The sequence below is a fragment of the Sander lucioperca genome, chromosome 3, assembly GCF_008315115.2.
Source record: "Sander lucioperca isolate FBNREF2018 chromosome 3, SLUC_FBN_1.2, whole genome shotgun sequence".
Taxonomy (NCBI): domain Eukaryota; kingdom Metazoa; phylum Chordata; class Actinopteri; order Perciformes; family Percidae; genus Sander; species Sander lucioperca.
In genome coordinates this window covers 44208631-44222719 of record NC_050175.1, presented here as the reverse complement: position 1 = coordinate 44222719, position 14089 = coordinate 44208631, and the positions used below count along the sequence as shown (strand labels likewise).

The 14089-nt window shown below is 42.8% G+C and overlaps 1 protein-coding gene across 2 annotated transcripts in view; it reads right to left on the bottom strand.

Annotated features, from left to right (window-relative positions):
• The window catches only part of znf507 (zinc finger protein 507), a 32658-nt gene extending 19041 nt beyond the window's left edge, over positions 1-13617 (bottom strand). For both annotated transcript variants that reach the window (XM_031290688.2, XM_031290687.2), the window contains exons 1-4: positions 13495-13617; positions 8881-11271; positions 6438-6555; positions 6126-6234 (exon numbers count right to left, since the gene is read on the bottom strand). In XM_031290688.2, the coding sequence (XP_031146548.2) occupies positions 6126-6234; positions 6438-6555; positions 8881-11268 (2615 nt within the window). In that variant the 5' untranslated portion in view covers positions 11269-11271; positions 13495-13617. The remainder of the gene's footprint in view (positions 1-6125; positions 6235-6437; positions 6556-8880; positions 11272-13494) is intronic.
• Positions 13618-14089: the final 472 nt, after the last annotated feature.

The window sequence follows — 14089 nt, the reverse complement described above, 5'->3', positions numbered from 1 at the left end:
AAAAGAGACTTCAGATACAGTATTAGGGGACCACTAAGGTCTATATAAAAGCATCCAAAAAGCAGCATGTCATATGACCTTTAAGTAAAGGATCTTAATACTTTTTCCACCACTGGATGGGTTCGTACCTGAAGACAAAAGGGACAGAAACAGTGCATACACCTTGAAACATTGCAGCACTTTTTTTTGTGAAAGAGAGGCTGTACATGTGGCACAATGTTTTCATTACTTGTAAATACAGTGCAGTCTGAACGTCCTTGGTCCGTGACACAGTTTTTGTCATGTTGGCTCTGTACTGTATCTGAAGTAAAAACAATGACTATTGGGGTGAAGTGCTAACGTTGAGTTTTAATTTGAGGGTGTTTACATCCACATTGGGCATAGTAAAACAGCAGCCCTGTCATTAACCTACTGCGCTGCAATTAAAGCTGAAAGTATTTGTTTAATTTCGAATACAATGTGCCGAGAGCAGAGCCAGAACAACAGAAAATGTGCAATGGTCCTGACACCTACGTAGCACACCATCTTGAGTGTGAGTCTGACAGATTTGACATCCCACTCAGATGTAAATGGTTCTTCTGACGTCATTAAGTCTACATTACAGTATTAATAGCCTCCGATGTATAGTTTAATAGAGCCACACACTTCACTTCTATCTATCTATCTATCTATCTATCTATCTATCTATCTGCAAAGGCAAAAAGAGGATCTTTGCAAGTCAGCATTTAAAGTATAATATAATTTGTCCTGAAAGCACAGGACACAACAAGTATGTCGACACAACAGCAACAGTGCTTGCACATTTACAGTTTTTCTTGATTGCTTTGATCTGCTTAAAGAAACTGTGCTCCACTCGGTTTTCATCATCACTGTCTCAGCAGAGCAGAAGACACCTCTTGCAAATGTGTTAACCCTTTCTCATTGGATTGACACATTTTCCCACCCTTTTGCAGAACAGTTAACACGGATGTCATTCAAGCAGTCCAAACTCCATTGTTTTAGCTATGGTAACCAAACAGAAACCATCTGTTCCTAACTATTAGAAACTGCCTACATCAGTATGAAATCACTGAAGCACCTGTTTGACACTCCTTCACACAAATCAGTCTGCAGGCCTTAAAGGTGCAGCGTCTGTGTTGTTCTTTGCCAACATGGATGGAAGAGGTCTAAGACAGAAGAGACTGAGTATCAATAGTGGCTATTTCTTATACTCTACAGTAATAGATGTTTATACTTTACTGTAATAGATTTTATTTTTATTTTCTTAATTTCTTATACTCAATAGATTTTATTTTGGTTTACATGTATTTTGTGTAATATTTACAGTATTTCACTTTTCAGCCACAGTTTCAAAATAAGGATCAATGGAATCAATACAATTTGCATCAAAGCATTTCTGATTCTGGATCCAATTCTTTGCAAGAAGGCAAATTTGTCAACAAATGTCACTGGCATGAAAGCTATGTAGAGTAATATGCTACAATGACAAGCAATGGTGCACTGATTCCCACTGAGTGCTGTATTTTGTATTTTGTTGTCCACTGTGTAATGGTTGATTGGAAGAGCTCATACACTTGTTTGCAAGTTGTGTTGTTTGAAGGCAACATTTTCTTTTGTTGCATATTTTAAATGTTTTGGCACGGTCAGTCTTTTGCAAACAAAATGTGTTATTTTGACCATGAGTGCCTCTGTTTCGGCCTGTGAGTTTGAGTTGACTGCTGCGTCTAAGCAATCAAAAAAAACTGTACATGTAAAGTACATTTCACGGTCTTTCGGCCATGAGAGGCATCCACAACTATTTTTCTTTGTTGTCTAAGTTTGAATTAGGGCTGGGCAACATATCAATATATCAATACGGTGATATGAGACGAGATATCCTCTTAGACTTTAGATATCGTGATATGGCACAAGTGTTGTCTTTCCCTGGTCTTAAAAGCTGCATTACAGTAAAGTGACGAGATTTTCTGAACACTACCAGACTGTTCTAGCTCTTCTATCATTTGCCTTTACCTACTGAATCATTATATCCACATTATTGATGATTAGTTATCAAAACACTCATTGTGTAAATATTTTGTGAAAGCTCTAATATACAACCTCTAATAGTCAACCCTTCAATCAATCAAACTTTATTTCTATAGCACATTTCATACAAGTCAATGTAACACAATGTGCTTCGTACAAAAGCGACATAAAAGAAAACTTTGTTTAATTAAACAGAGTAAAATCACACACACACAAACATTGAGCAACAACAAACTCATAAATATTGTGATATTTGAGTTTTACCATATCAGCCAGCCCTAGTTTGAATGCTCTCTGGTTTTCACCTACGTAAGTGGACCTGTTGGAATATTTATATCTGGGTCATCCAATATTTCCTGACTACTTTTGCTCTCATACCTTTTGTCAACAGAATGGTCGACGATTCTGGTTAGAAACAGCAATTAGATGCCGCCTGACCTTTTTCAGAGCAGAAAGAAATCCTGTGTGTGTGTGAATTTTTGTACGTACATCTGACCTTAGAGCACAGGTGACAGCACACCGTTAAGAAAACTGACGCAAACACCCATAGGTGTCCACACCTCATGGCAGCTTTGTGTTAATATAAAGGACGAGTGCTAATACAGAGTAAGAATGGGTAAGAGAGAAGTAGTGAGGGGAGAAAGTGAGACAGTGCCTACACCCTGAGCTCACTGTGCTGGTCTGAGCATCACCAGGCATATACTGCCATCTAATGGCCCTTTCTAAGATGACACGTACAGCTCAGCCACTGGTATGGGAACCGGCACATAGGAGGCCAGGCTCATTGACTGGCAACTATTTGGTTAGCTCGCTCTGCCTGAAACAGGAAGTGAAATCGGAAAATGCAATATTCACTGACCATTAACACTACTACACCCACAACAGAAACACAGAAGTGATATTGAACTCTAGAAATTTTTCTATTCACTTAAAGCTAGTATCAATGTTTTTGCCACACAAGTTTTACCTCCAATACATAGGAAAAAAACGAAGGATAAAAAAATCTCTGGAAGTGATGTAAAGCTTATAGTCCAAAGGCAGGATGACGTGGGCAAAATAATAATTAATCAGTCTCCAAAACTACAGATTGGCGTCTACTTCATTAATGCATAGTCGGAATAGCTAACTGTCATACGTCATTTCTGCATATATCATTAACACATCAAACAATAAAACGGTAGGAGTGCAAACACATGGTATGATAAGAAAATGAATAGAACACAAACCATGTCAAGGATAAAGCTACAATATGTATTGTCCCGGTGACCATAAAAACTGTAATAACAATACTACCCAAACACCTTAAGTAAAATATACTGTGTTATAGCAACAGTACATGAAGCCCAAGTTTAGGTATATTGTTAAATGAATGAACAAGGAAATAATGTGTACCTGTGACAGTTAGGACTTTTTCAATCATTTTTACTTTTGATTACTACGAAGGTCAATTTGATCACTGAAATACATCCTCATGAAAGCACCTGCTCATGTTACATATCTGAAGCAATGACAAAGCAGGAAAAACAAAAACCTAAAAGTGGTTCTTGAAATCACTGAAACTGAATTCAGGCTTGCTCATCGGTCAAACCGGCAGGAGTTGAAACGGCACGTTTGTACTAGAGGATGGATACCCGAACTGGCCGGGTTCGGACAGATATTTAGAAATGATGTTTGGGTTCGGGTCGGGCTCGGTCACATCAGTGTGATAAGGCATTGAACATTATTATGTAGGTGCGCGCCTGTGTTAACGTGTGCTTGTTGCCCCGTGTGCTCTGATGTGCTCATCTGTTGACATTTCCGAATGCCTTCCTACAGTTGCTTAATAAAATCGGGCTTTCCACACAAAGAAACGTACATGTGTCATTAGTATGAGAAAAAAAAAAAAACTGATTTTAACTGTGTCGGGCTCGGACATAAATATCTTAATGCCTGTCGGGCTCGGTTACTGCTCTGTCGCATGCGGGCCAGACTCGGACAGAAAAATGCGGCCCGATCCGCACTCTAGTTTGAACATGGGCTGGTTTCACAAGTATTAAACTGACTGCGATTACAAAGCATGTGCACGTGATAAATGATGTATTATGGTCATGTACTTTTTACATAATTACGCAATAATTTACATGGCTTAATTATAAACCGCTGTGAAGGGATGACTCACACAGTCTTCCTTGTACTGTCTCTCTCTTATTGATTAGTAAAAAGGCCAAGTGCAAAAACATTCAGGGGCTCATTATCTAGCTGGTAAAATTAAAGAATGTGTAACTTGCTATGTTTTAATTATGTATGCTGTATGGCCATTACCTCTTATTGTGTCAAATTGCTTCTATGTTGTTTCTTTACCTAAATGTTATCTTCTTTATTACCTGGTTCAGATGCAGGGTTTTAACCCCCTTTGGCCCTGTTGGTCACTGGTGAAAACAGGTCCAAATACACACGTTCCATTTGTACTCGGAAGTTGGATTTTTCGAGGTCAAAGTTGGAAAACACGCCTCATGACCTCAGATTTCTGAGCTCGGGAACTCGGACAACCTTTCGTTACTGCTGATGCCCCCGTGCATCAACAGTAATGAAAGCTGTAGTAACATAGTTATAAGTAATTCTGTCTAGTTGTGTCTCCTGAAATCTGTCGTACACACAGTCCTGTCCAGCTTCTATCTGTGGACATGTTGCTATGTTGTATTAATGCATAAAAAAACAGCGTAATGCGTGGTTATAAACTGGCAGTGCTAACAATGGCTAACCTGGCTAGAGCTAATGAAAACAATGAAAATCCGACTTGTAAATGGAACGCATTCAACTCGGGTGTGACGTCATTCCCAGCTCCGGCTTCCGAGTTGCGAGGTAAATGGAACGCACCATTACCAATGTTGACTGAAGGTGGTCAGTGTTGACAGTGTATTACAGGTATAACATGCTGAGGGCTCCTCCCAGTCTTGTTATACAGTTTATGGCTCTGAGAATCCACGGTTACCTTTACACTGTGTGTCATGTTTGTTTGTTGTCTTAGCAACCTACGACACAAGGATTTGTCGTTTTCACGGCCATTAATGATTTCATTTACATCTAGATGAAATGCTCACACCGTCCTGGCATCTGGACTTACGCTAGACAAATCCTAGAAATCACTGGGGACTTTTAGGATGTTTTTAGGAACATCAAATGCTTTTGCACAGCACAGCACAGCACAGCACATGTATTTCTACATATATAGATATGGAAGAAGCACAATTCTAAATCAAGTTTCTGTAACTTTGAGCTTCTGTTATTAAAACAAACCGTCAGTGACCGCACAGTGCAAGTTCTGCTTTCAAAAGAGGCATTATCAGCACAATGTACTTCAAGGTGGAGATTTTCAACTAAAATATAATGGTGGATAGTTTAGTGCATCATATTTTAATTGTGGTATTTTGAGTAGAATCTGAATCTGCAACGTTCTCCGTCAGGTAAATGTATGTTTTCCTCTGAAGTACAAGTACACAGTAAGTCAGTGGCATAGGCCTACAGTGGCATATTAAGTGCTTTGGGGGCCTTCTGTAAGTTATTTCAGAGTACAATGGAGAAAGCTGCAAGCAGCAATACAGGAGGCTAAGCAATCAGCCCATTCCAAACAGGCATGTTTTGAAGGAGCACTGCAGGAGGGTCTGGCTAGTCCACACAGCATTCCTGGATGGGAGAAAAACGTGCTCTGGTTTACTGGCATTTCTTTAAACCAATCACACTCGTCAAGGGCGGCGCTAAGCTCCAGACGGAGCCCCGGTGCCTCTGCAAAATAGTCTCAGGAAGGAACTTGTTTTGGTGGAACATGTGGACGTTCAAAAGTTGTTTTAGTCGTGCAACAGAAAAAAAAGGATTTACCCTGCAGAGATCTGAGGAGCATTTAACCATAATCCTCAGAAATCCACCAGAGTTTAGAATGCCAACACAAAGAAAGAGGAAGGGGACGTCCCGCCAAAAAGAGGTACATCCGGCGGAATTTCCGGCGGCACCTGAACAATCCCCGAAGTGGAACGTCGTGGATATAGACTACTGTGACTTGGTCTTATGACTGCTTGTATGTATGTGATATATGGTGCATTTCAAGTTTTTCTTCAACAACTCACCGATAAGGCTTGTCAGAGTTATGAATCCGACGGTGGTTCCTCACTCCAACATATGTAGAGCTGATGTAGTCGCACACATCGCACTTATACATCTTCTGCATACCGCATTCTGTAATAAAGGACACATGAAACAAATGAACAACTTTCGGCAAACAAAGACAAAAATCATGTGGCAATATGTGGCAACAGAAGAACAGTGGCATGGAAAAACGCTCTGATTAAGGAGTATGATGAGTGTTAGCTAGTAAACGTCTTGTACCAATCTACCTTCATATCATAACGCATAATTGTGGCCATAGTAACACGTCTTACCTTCATCTGTTACCCGCTCAGCTTCCTCCACCATGGCCACTGTTTCAGTGACTGGTGTGAGGGCGGCCATGTCACCACTGAAGCTGCGGTGCTCCCTTTCGTGATTTCTTAACTGACTCTAAGCAAAGAAAACACACACACACACACACACACACACACACACCATAGGATTTCTACACAAAGAAATGACTTGCACTTGACATTCAAAACAGCTTTTCATAAATACTTTTTGCCAACTTAGGATCCGTCAGGAAACAAAAACCAACCAATCGGTTTATATATAGTAGCTAGCTAAATGGAACTGGACAAGGTAAAAAACATTAATCGAAACTCTGTGGTTGCATAGTGGTCCACCCATTTATTTAAAAGGCGTCATTTGTGGGCTCTATGTATAACACACACACACACACACAAAACACACACACACACACATCGGTTAATTAGAATATCGTGCAAAAGTTCATTTATTTCAGTAATTCAACTTAAAAGGTGAAAGTGATATATTATACAGACTCATTACATGCAAAGCGAGATATTTCAAGCCTTTATTTGTTATAATTTTGATGATTATGGCTTACAGCTTGTGAAAACCCCAAATTCAAAATCTCAGAAAATTAGAATATTGTGAAAAGGTTCAATATTGTAGGCTCAACGTGTCCCACTCTAATCAGCTAGTTAATCCAAAACACCTGCAAGAGGTTCCTGAGCCTTTATATGGTCTCTCAGTCTGGGTCAGTACAATTCACAATCATGGGGAAGACTGCTGACCTGACAGTTATGCAGAAAACCATTATTGACACCCTCCACAAGGCGGGAAAGCCTCAAAATGTAATTGCAAAAGAAGTTGGATGTTCTCAAAGTGCTGTATCAAAGAACATTAATAGAAAGTTAAGTTGAAGGGATAAGTGTGGAAGAAAAAGGTGCACAAGCAGCAGGGATGCCCGCAGCCTGGAGAGGATTGTCAGGAAAAGGCCATTCAGAAGTGTGGGGCAGCTTCACAAGGAGTGGACTGAGGCTGGAGTTACTGCATCAAGAGCCACCACACGCAGACGGATCCTGGACATGGGCTTGTCAAGCCGCTCCTGAACAAACAACGTCAGAAGCGTCTTCCCTGGGCTAAAGCAAAAAAGAAATGGTCTGTTGCTCAGTGGTCCGAAGTCCTCTTTTCTGATGAGAGCAAATTTTGCATCTCATTTGGAAACCAAGGTCCCAGAGTCTGGAGGAAGAATGGAGAGGCACACAATCCAAGATGCTTGAAGTTCAGTGTGAACTTTCCACAGTCTGTGTTGATTTGGGGAGCCATGTCATCTGTTGGTGTTGGTCCACTGTGCTTTTTTAAGTCCAGAGTCAACGCAGCCGTCTACCAGGACATTTTAGAGCACTTCATGCTTTCTTCAGCAGACGAGCTTTATGGAGATGCTGACTTAATTTTCCAGCAGGACTTGGCACCTGCCCACACTGCCAAAACCTGAATCAATGATCATGGGATTACTGTGCTTGATTGGCCAAAAAAACTCGCCTGACCTGAACCCCATAGAGAATCTATGGGGCATTGCCAAGAGAAAGATGAGACATGAGACCGAATAATGCAGAAGCGCTGAAGGCCGCTACTGAAGCATCCTGGTCTTCCATAACACCTCAGCAGTGCCACAGGCTGATAGCATCCATGCCACGCCGCACTGAGGCAGTAATTCATGCAAAAGGCGCCCAAACCAAGTACTGAGTACATATGCATGATTATAATTTTCAGAGGGCCGACATTTCTGTATTTAAAATCGTTTTTTAATGATTTCATGTAATATTCAAATTTTCTGTGATTTTGAATTTGGGGTTTTCATAAGCTGTAAGCCATAATCATCAACATTATAACAAATAAATTGAAATAGCTTGCTTTGCATGTAATGAGTCTATAATAATATATTAGTTTCACCTTTTTAAGTTGAATTACTGAAATAAATGAACTTTTGCATGATATTCTAATTAACCGAGTTTCACCTGTGTGTGTGTGTGTGTGTGTGTGTGTGTGTGTGTGTGTGTGTGTGTGTATATATATATATATTTTTTTTTTTTTTTTGTTTGTTTTGTTTTTAGTGGTGCCTTTTATATGCAATTCAATGTTCAATTTGTTCAATAAAAGAATTTTGGAAATGATTTACTTTCATTTGTTTTAAAATCAACAAACAATTTGTTGTATTTTGGCAGAATACTGAAAGCAGCAGAAATGCAAAACTGAGCACACTTCAATATCTGTTTATATTGTTATCGCGATATTCAACAACGTTATCGCACATTTTCCTAATATGGTGCACGCTAGTTCAGACTACAGCAACCTCAATGGGTTCCAAAGCTCTTATAATATTATAATAATATAATAATTAAAAAAAATGGATTACATATAAAGTAACAGGATTAAAAGCAGCATGTAAGAGTTGAGTCTCCTCACCTTGTAGTGAAAGGCATCTGGGCACTGTTTGCACTGGTACAACCTGGTCTTACAGTGGTGGATCATGTGACTCTCCAGGTCCTTGCTGTCCGAGGCGATGTGCTCACAGATGGGACACTGGTAGGGCTGCCTCTGCCTGTGCACCCGCAGGTGCTGCTTGATGTAGCCCTTGTTGCCACTGCTGTAGCGACACAGGCGGCACCGGTATGGCCTGTCGCTGCCGGGGATGTAGTCCACCAGACCGCCGTCGGGAGAGGCGGCCAACGCGTCCATTCCGGGGATGCTACACATGTAGTTCCCGGCCCCGCTTCCCGCGACCATGGCTCCGTTCTGGAACTGCGCGTTGTCCTGGAGCTCTTTCAAGATGTCCTCGTCCGAGGTGTTCTGGTCCGAGCGCTCTCGGAGCCGTTCGATGACGGTGAGCAGTGACAGGCTGATGCCGGCTTTGGCGGCGGGGCCCTCCTCGTCTCCCTCCCCCAGGCACAGGGAACCCAAACCTTCCCCTCTGTCCTCGCTGTGCAGCTCCAAGTCCAGTAGAGCTGCGGTCGTCTCGGCGTCAGAGGTCGTGGTCACCTCTAGCAGTTTCTGGCCTGTGTTGGGGCTCTGCGCCTGGGCTGTGACGGTCTTCAGACTTACCTTGGAGCTGGAGGCGGGGAGCTCCGGGGTCCTCATCGGCATAGCTACCAGGACCTCGGCTGCCAGAGAGTGCAGGCGGAGAGACTCAGAATGTGTCCTCTTGCGACCGGCTGGGGGAATGTTTTCGTCCCGTGGAGAGTCGCTAGCCATAGCTGATGCAGAGGATTGGATATCAGCTCGTGATGGCTGGCTGTCAGCGGTGCTACCCGCACTGCAGCCAGGGACACCCTCATCCTCCGCAGCTCCCGCACGGTACCGCTCTTCCCCCTCTGTATCCAGTAAGTTCTTGTCCCTGTCCATGTCTGGGCTGAGAAGAAGCGGGTTGGCCGCCATGACCGAGTCCTCTGCTGAAGGAAGGCGCTCCACAATCACGTTGATGTGGCCGGCACTGTTGGGACTGCTGTTGATAATCTTCTGAGCGGATGACAGTAAGCTGTCCGTGACGGAGGCGCCAACGTGGTGACTACCCATCTCCACCTCGGACTCGGACGTCACCTGCACCTCCACCATGGGCTCCTCGGAGCTCAGGTCTTTCACAGGGTACACGCTTTCCTCCTCTTCCTCTGCTGCTTTTGGACTTTCGTTGAGATCGGACGCCGGACGACTGGACACATCCCGTTTGTTCTCGGATGCCATTGGCACGCAAAGCTGGAGCTTGAAGGCAGTGGGCAGCTTTTGCAGGCTTTTGTCTTGAAGCACTGGGGAAAGAACAACTATTTCCTCTCGGGTCGCGGCGGCGTTAGCCGCAGCCTGGGCCTCTTTCCTCGCGGTAGCCCCGTCTTCGTCCTCGAAGATGGGGTACGAGCAGTCGACCAGGCCGGCGTGCTTCCACGCGTGGGTCTTAAGCATTCGTTGCTGGCTGCAGACGTAGCTGCAGATCAGGCAGCGGTACAGTCCGTACTCCTCATAGCTGTACCATTTCTTCTTCTGCGTTAGCTCCTCGGAAGCGTCCGGTGAGGTTTTGATCACCTCGGCTCCTATGCTGCCACCGCTCCGGGTCCAGTCCCCGTCCCGTTTTCTGAAAACTTCTTCCTTGCCCTCGCTGTAGGCATCCGACGGCGTGGAGCCCCCCCCCGGGTTGCCGCCGCTGTCGTAGTGGAGCCTGACGTGGGCCTCCAGCTCTGCCTGGTCTCTGGAGGTGAAGCGACACTCGGAGCACATGAGGATAAGGTCGCTGTGCTGCTCGTTGTGTTGCTTCAGGTGCTCTTTGAGCAGCGGCAGCGTTTGGGAGAGGTAGGGGCACATGCTGCACTGGTAGCACGTCACTGTCCGTTTGTGGTCGCCCGCTACCTCCGTTACCGTGGAGGGAGTGTTGTTATTGTTACCGTCACCCGACACGGGCGAAGAAAGAGCGCTGCCGTCTGATCGCACCTCCTCGGCGCTCTCCTGGCCCTTGCAGTTCCTCTTAATTTTCTTACAGGGAGAGGCTCCTCTGCTCCCTCTCGCCCCCTCGTCGGCAGCTCCACCCCCTGCAGCAGAGGCTCTTTTCTGTCCCGCCAAGGTGCAGCGGCGCTGGGGCCGCTTCTCCACAATCTTGCTGAGCTTCTCGATGACCTGGATGAGAGAATCCGCAGCTTGTCTCTGCTGAAAACTCTGGGAGGCGACCCCCTCTACCTCTCGCTGGGCTTGGGTTTCAGAGAGGGATCCCAGTGCCGGCGGAGTGGAGGGGGAAGAGGAGGCAGCAGCAGCAGCAGCAGCAGCAGCAGCGGAGGAGTGTGTGTGGAGTACAGCTACATTGCTGATCTCCTCCATGACCTGGCAGACAGCAGGGAAGAAAGAAATGACTATGTAAACTGGTTGGTGCTATATCATGGTACACTAGATATAAACAGCTGTAGCCTTATCCCTTACTATACAGATATTTGAAATACAATATAAAAATGTTCATCCAGAATGGGGTCAGGGGGACACACAACAAACACAATTATTTTTTTTAAATGGAGGATAGCATGCTCTTATAGAAAAAATAAATTATCTCTCTACAGTTGCCTTATATTTCTTTTCTCATTCAGTCTTTGTAATACTAGAAAACAGTGAAAATTGAGACCACAGTGACTTCTTCAAATTGCTGTCCAAAATTCTAAGTTATTCAATTAACAATTAACAAATTTGTGGATGCTGTCAATACCCTACATTTTTTGTTCACTTGAATTAATTGAATAAACAAAGCCGTACTAATAATATTAGATATTGCCAACATCTTGTATCTCTAGAAGATGGTGTAAAGATGAGTTTGTGAGTCAAGGGTTTGTGTTGACTTACGGTATTCTACAATTGCATTGGCTCAATGTTCACATTTTTATCAAAACAGGAATCGGCAGTGGTCAAAACTTTGCAATGTATGCATAGGTCAGTATTTAAAATTACTTTTTTTTTTTTTTTTTTAATTATTATTATTATTTTATTTGTTAGGGACCATGTACAATTTTTAACAAAATGTTGCCATTTGATGCATTGTACCAGAGTTAGCCTAGGCAGGGCACAATTTAAATCCAAACAGTAAAAACACAGAGAGACAGACAGACAGACAGACACACAGACACACACACAGCACCATGTTGGGAAAAAGAAAAGAAAAAAAAAAGAAATAAAAGTAAAAAAAAAAGCAGAATGTTAGTGGTTGCAGAATTGATTGGTTTTTCAAATCATTTTTTAATGAAATTTTAAACTTCTGATGGAACTACAGGTCTTTATGTTGTCCGGAATTGAAAAACTATTATGTTCTTCTTTCTGTATTATTGCCTGACCTAACACTGTAGCAAATCCTACATTCATACAAGACAACATTATGACTTTCTGTTCTGTATTTACCACAATTCACACTACTGCACAACACTGCACTACTTGCATTTAATTTAATAAAAAGTAAAAGGAATGCATTTTTCATCTATTTTAAATATATGGCTCTTTTCTCAAGAAAACTATTTACATCTGTTCAAGAAAACATCCCTTTAAAAAAAAAATCATGACACGTTGTACCACAGTATTTACCAAAGGTCTAGTGAGGGGATTGGCTGTTTAGAAGAAAAGGGGAAGTAGCCCAAATGAGCACCATGCTAAGTCTTACAGCTCAACCCAGTCATGTTAAGCCCCGTTACTGCTGGTCCACAGACAGCCTTGTGTGCACCATGTGCATCTGTTTACAAACTCACTTCAGGGAAATGGTCATTACTCATGGTTGAATTCCTTTTATCTCCGCGAATCGAAAACTTTCCTCCTTCTCACTTTCTGACCACAAATGCCCTTCCTCTTCCCCCTACTTCTGCTTCTGTATGACCGTTCCCAAACAGCAGGATACACATTTAAAGAAGGCGTTATCACACGCATGAATTACAGCTTAATTCTGAATGACGGAGGTGTGGAGTGTATACAGAAACTGGCCTAGTGTTACTAACACTGAATCCAAGGTGTTATTAACACTGGATCCAAGAATAATTCAGTCATCGACAATAATGTACAATGGGAAGCTGCCAAATAAACAACTTATGGTCTAACTAACTTCAGTCCGTCACTGTTTATAGATAAAATCTAGGTCTGCTGTAGTACATTTGGCACATTATTTATGAGCTTGAATAAGTCTGGGGTCAGTGTAGCCCCTCGTGTGCTTTTAACCAGTCTCAGATGAGCACCTGTTATGTCAGGATCTAAAAATATTTCAGCCACTTTTCACTCCCACAGCCTCCCAACTCACACTGAAACATGGAACAACCACTCCTGAACTAACTAGCTAATGTTAGCTGCCATGCTGGAGGTGCTAAGACACTAAAGAGACTTTCACGTGAAGGATAAAAAATGAGTAAAAGACAGCAGTTATCACTCTTAGCTTCACACACACATACAGACAGACACACGAGTCTCACACAGTGCTGGCAGTCACTCTCACACACACACATGGATGTACAAGGGCATTTTAATGCTCTTTTCGGTTAATGTGTGACGGAGAAGCTCGTGGCTGTATTTTATTAAAGATATACTCACTGACACGGAACGGCTCGACGCTCTTTGTCCTCAACACATAAAACTGCTTTGTTTTATTCGTTGGTCATAAAAAAAAGTGGCCTCCCTCTCTCCCACATTGCAAAATGGCGAGCATGGAATATCGGTCACGTGACTTGGAGTTTGGGTCAGGTGACCAACGCGGACCCGGTGATTGACAGGATGCCTGATGCTGCCTTCAGGTGCCGCTCGTAAAACACCCTGTCGCGTTTTCGAACGGCTTGTCGGTGCTTTCAAGTGTTTGAGTACATTTTTTTTTTTATAAATGAAGTGTGCAATGTCGTCATCGCAAAGACAAATAATAAAAGGAGAAACAATGAACTAGGCTCATGTGCTCTAAATTGCACGATAACACAATTTTAACTAAATATGATGATAGCGAGTTCACTTTGTTTAGCTGTGTAGGGTACTTTTCTTCTCAAAAGTGAAATGGATTTTAATGGGGTTTAGGAAAAATGGCTCAAATAAGGTATTTCTATAGTTTTGTTCTAGGTTATTTTTTATACATTTTAATATTTTATCAAAGGGCAAACCCTAAAAAGCCCTTTTTTTGCTAAAGTATACACTTTAGCATGCA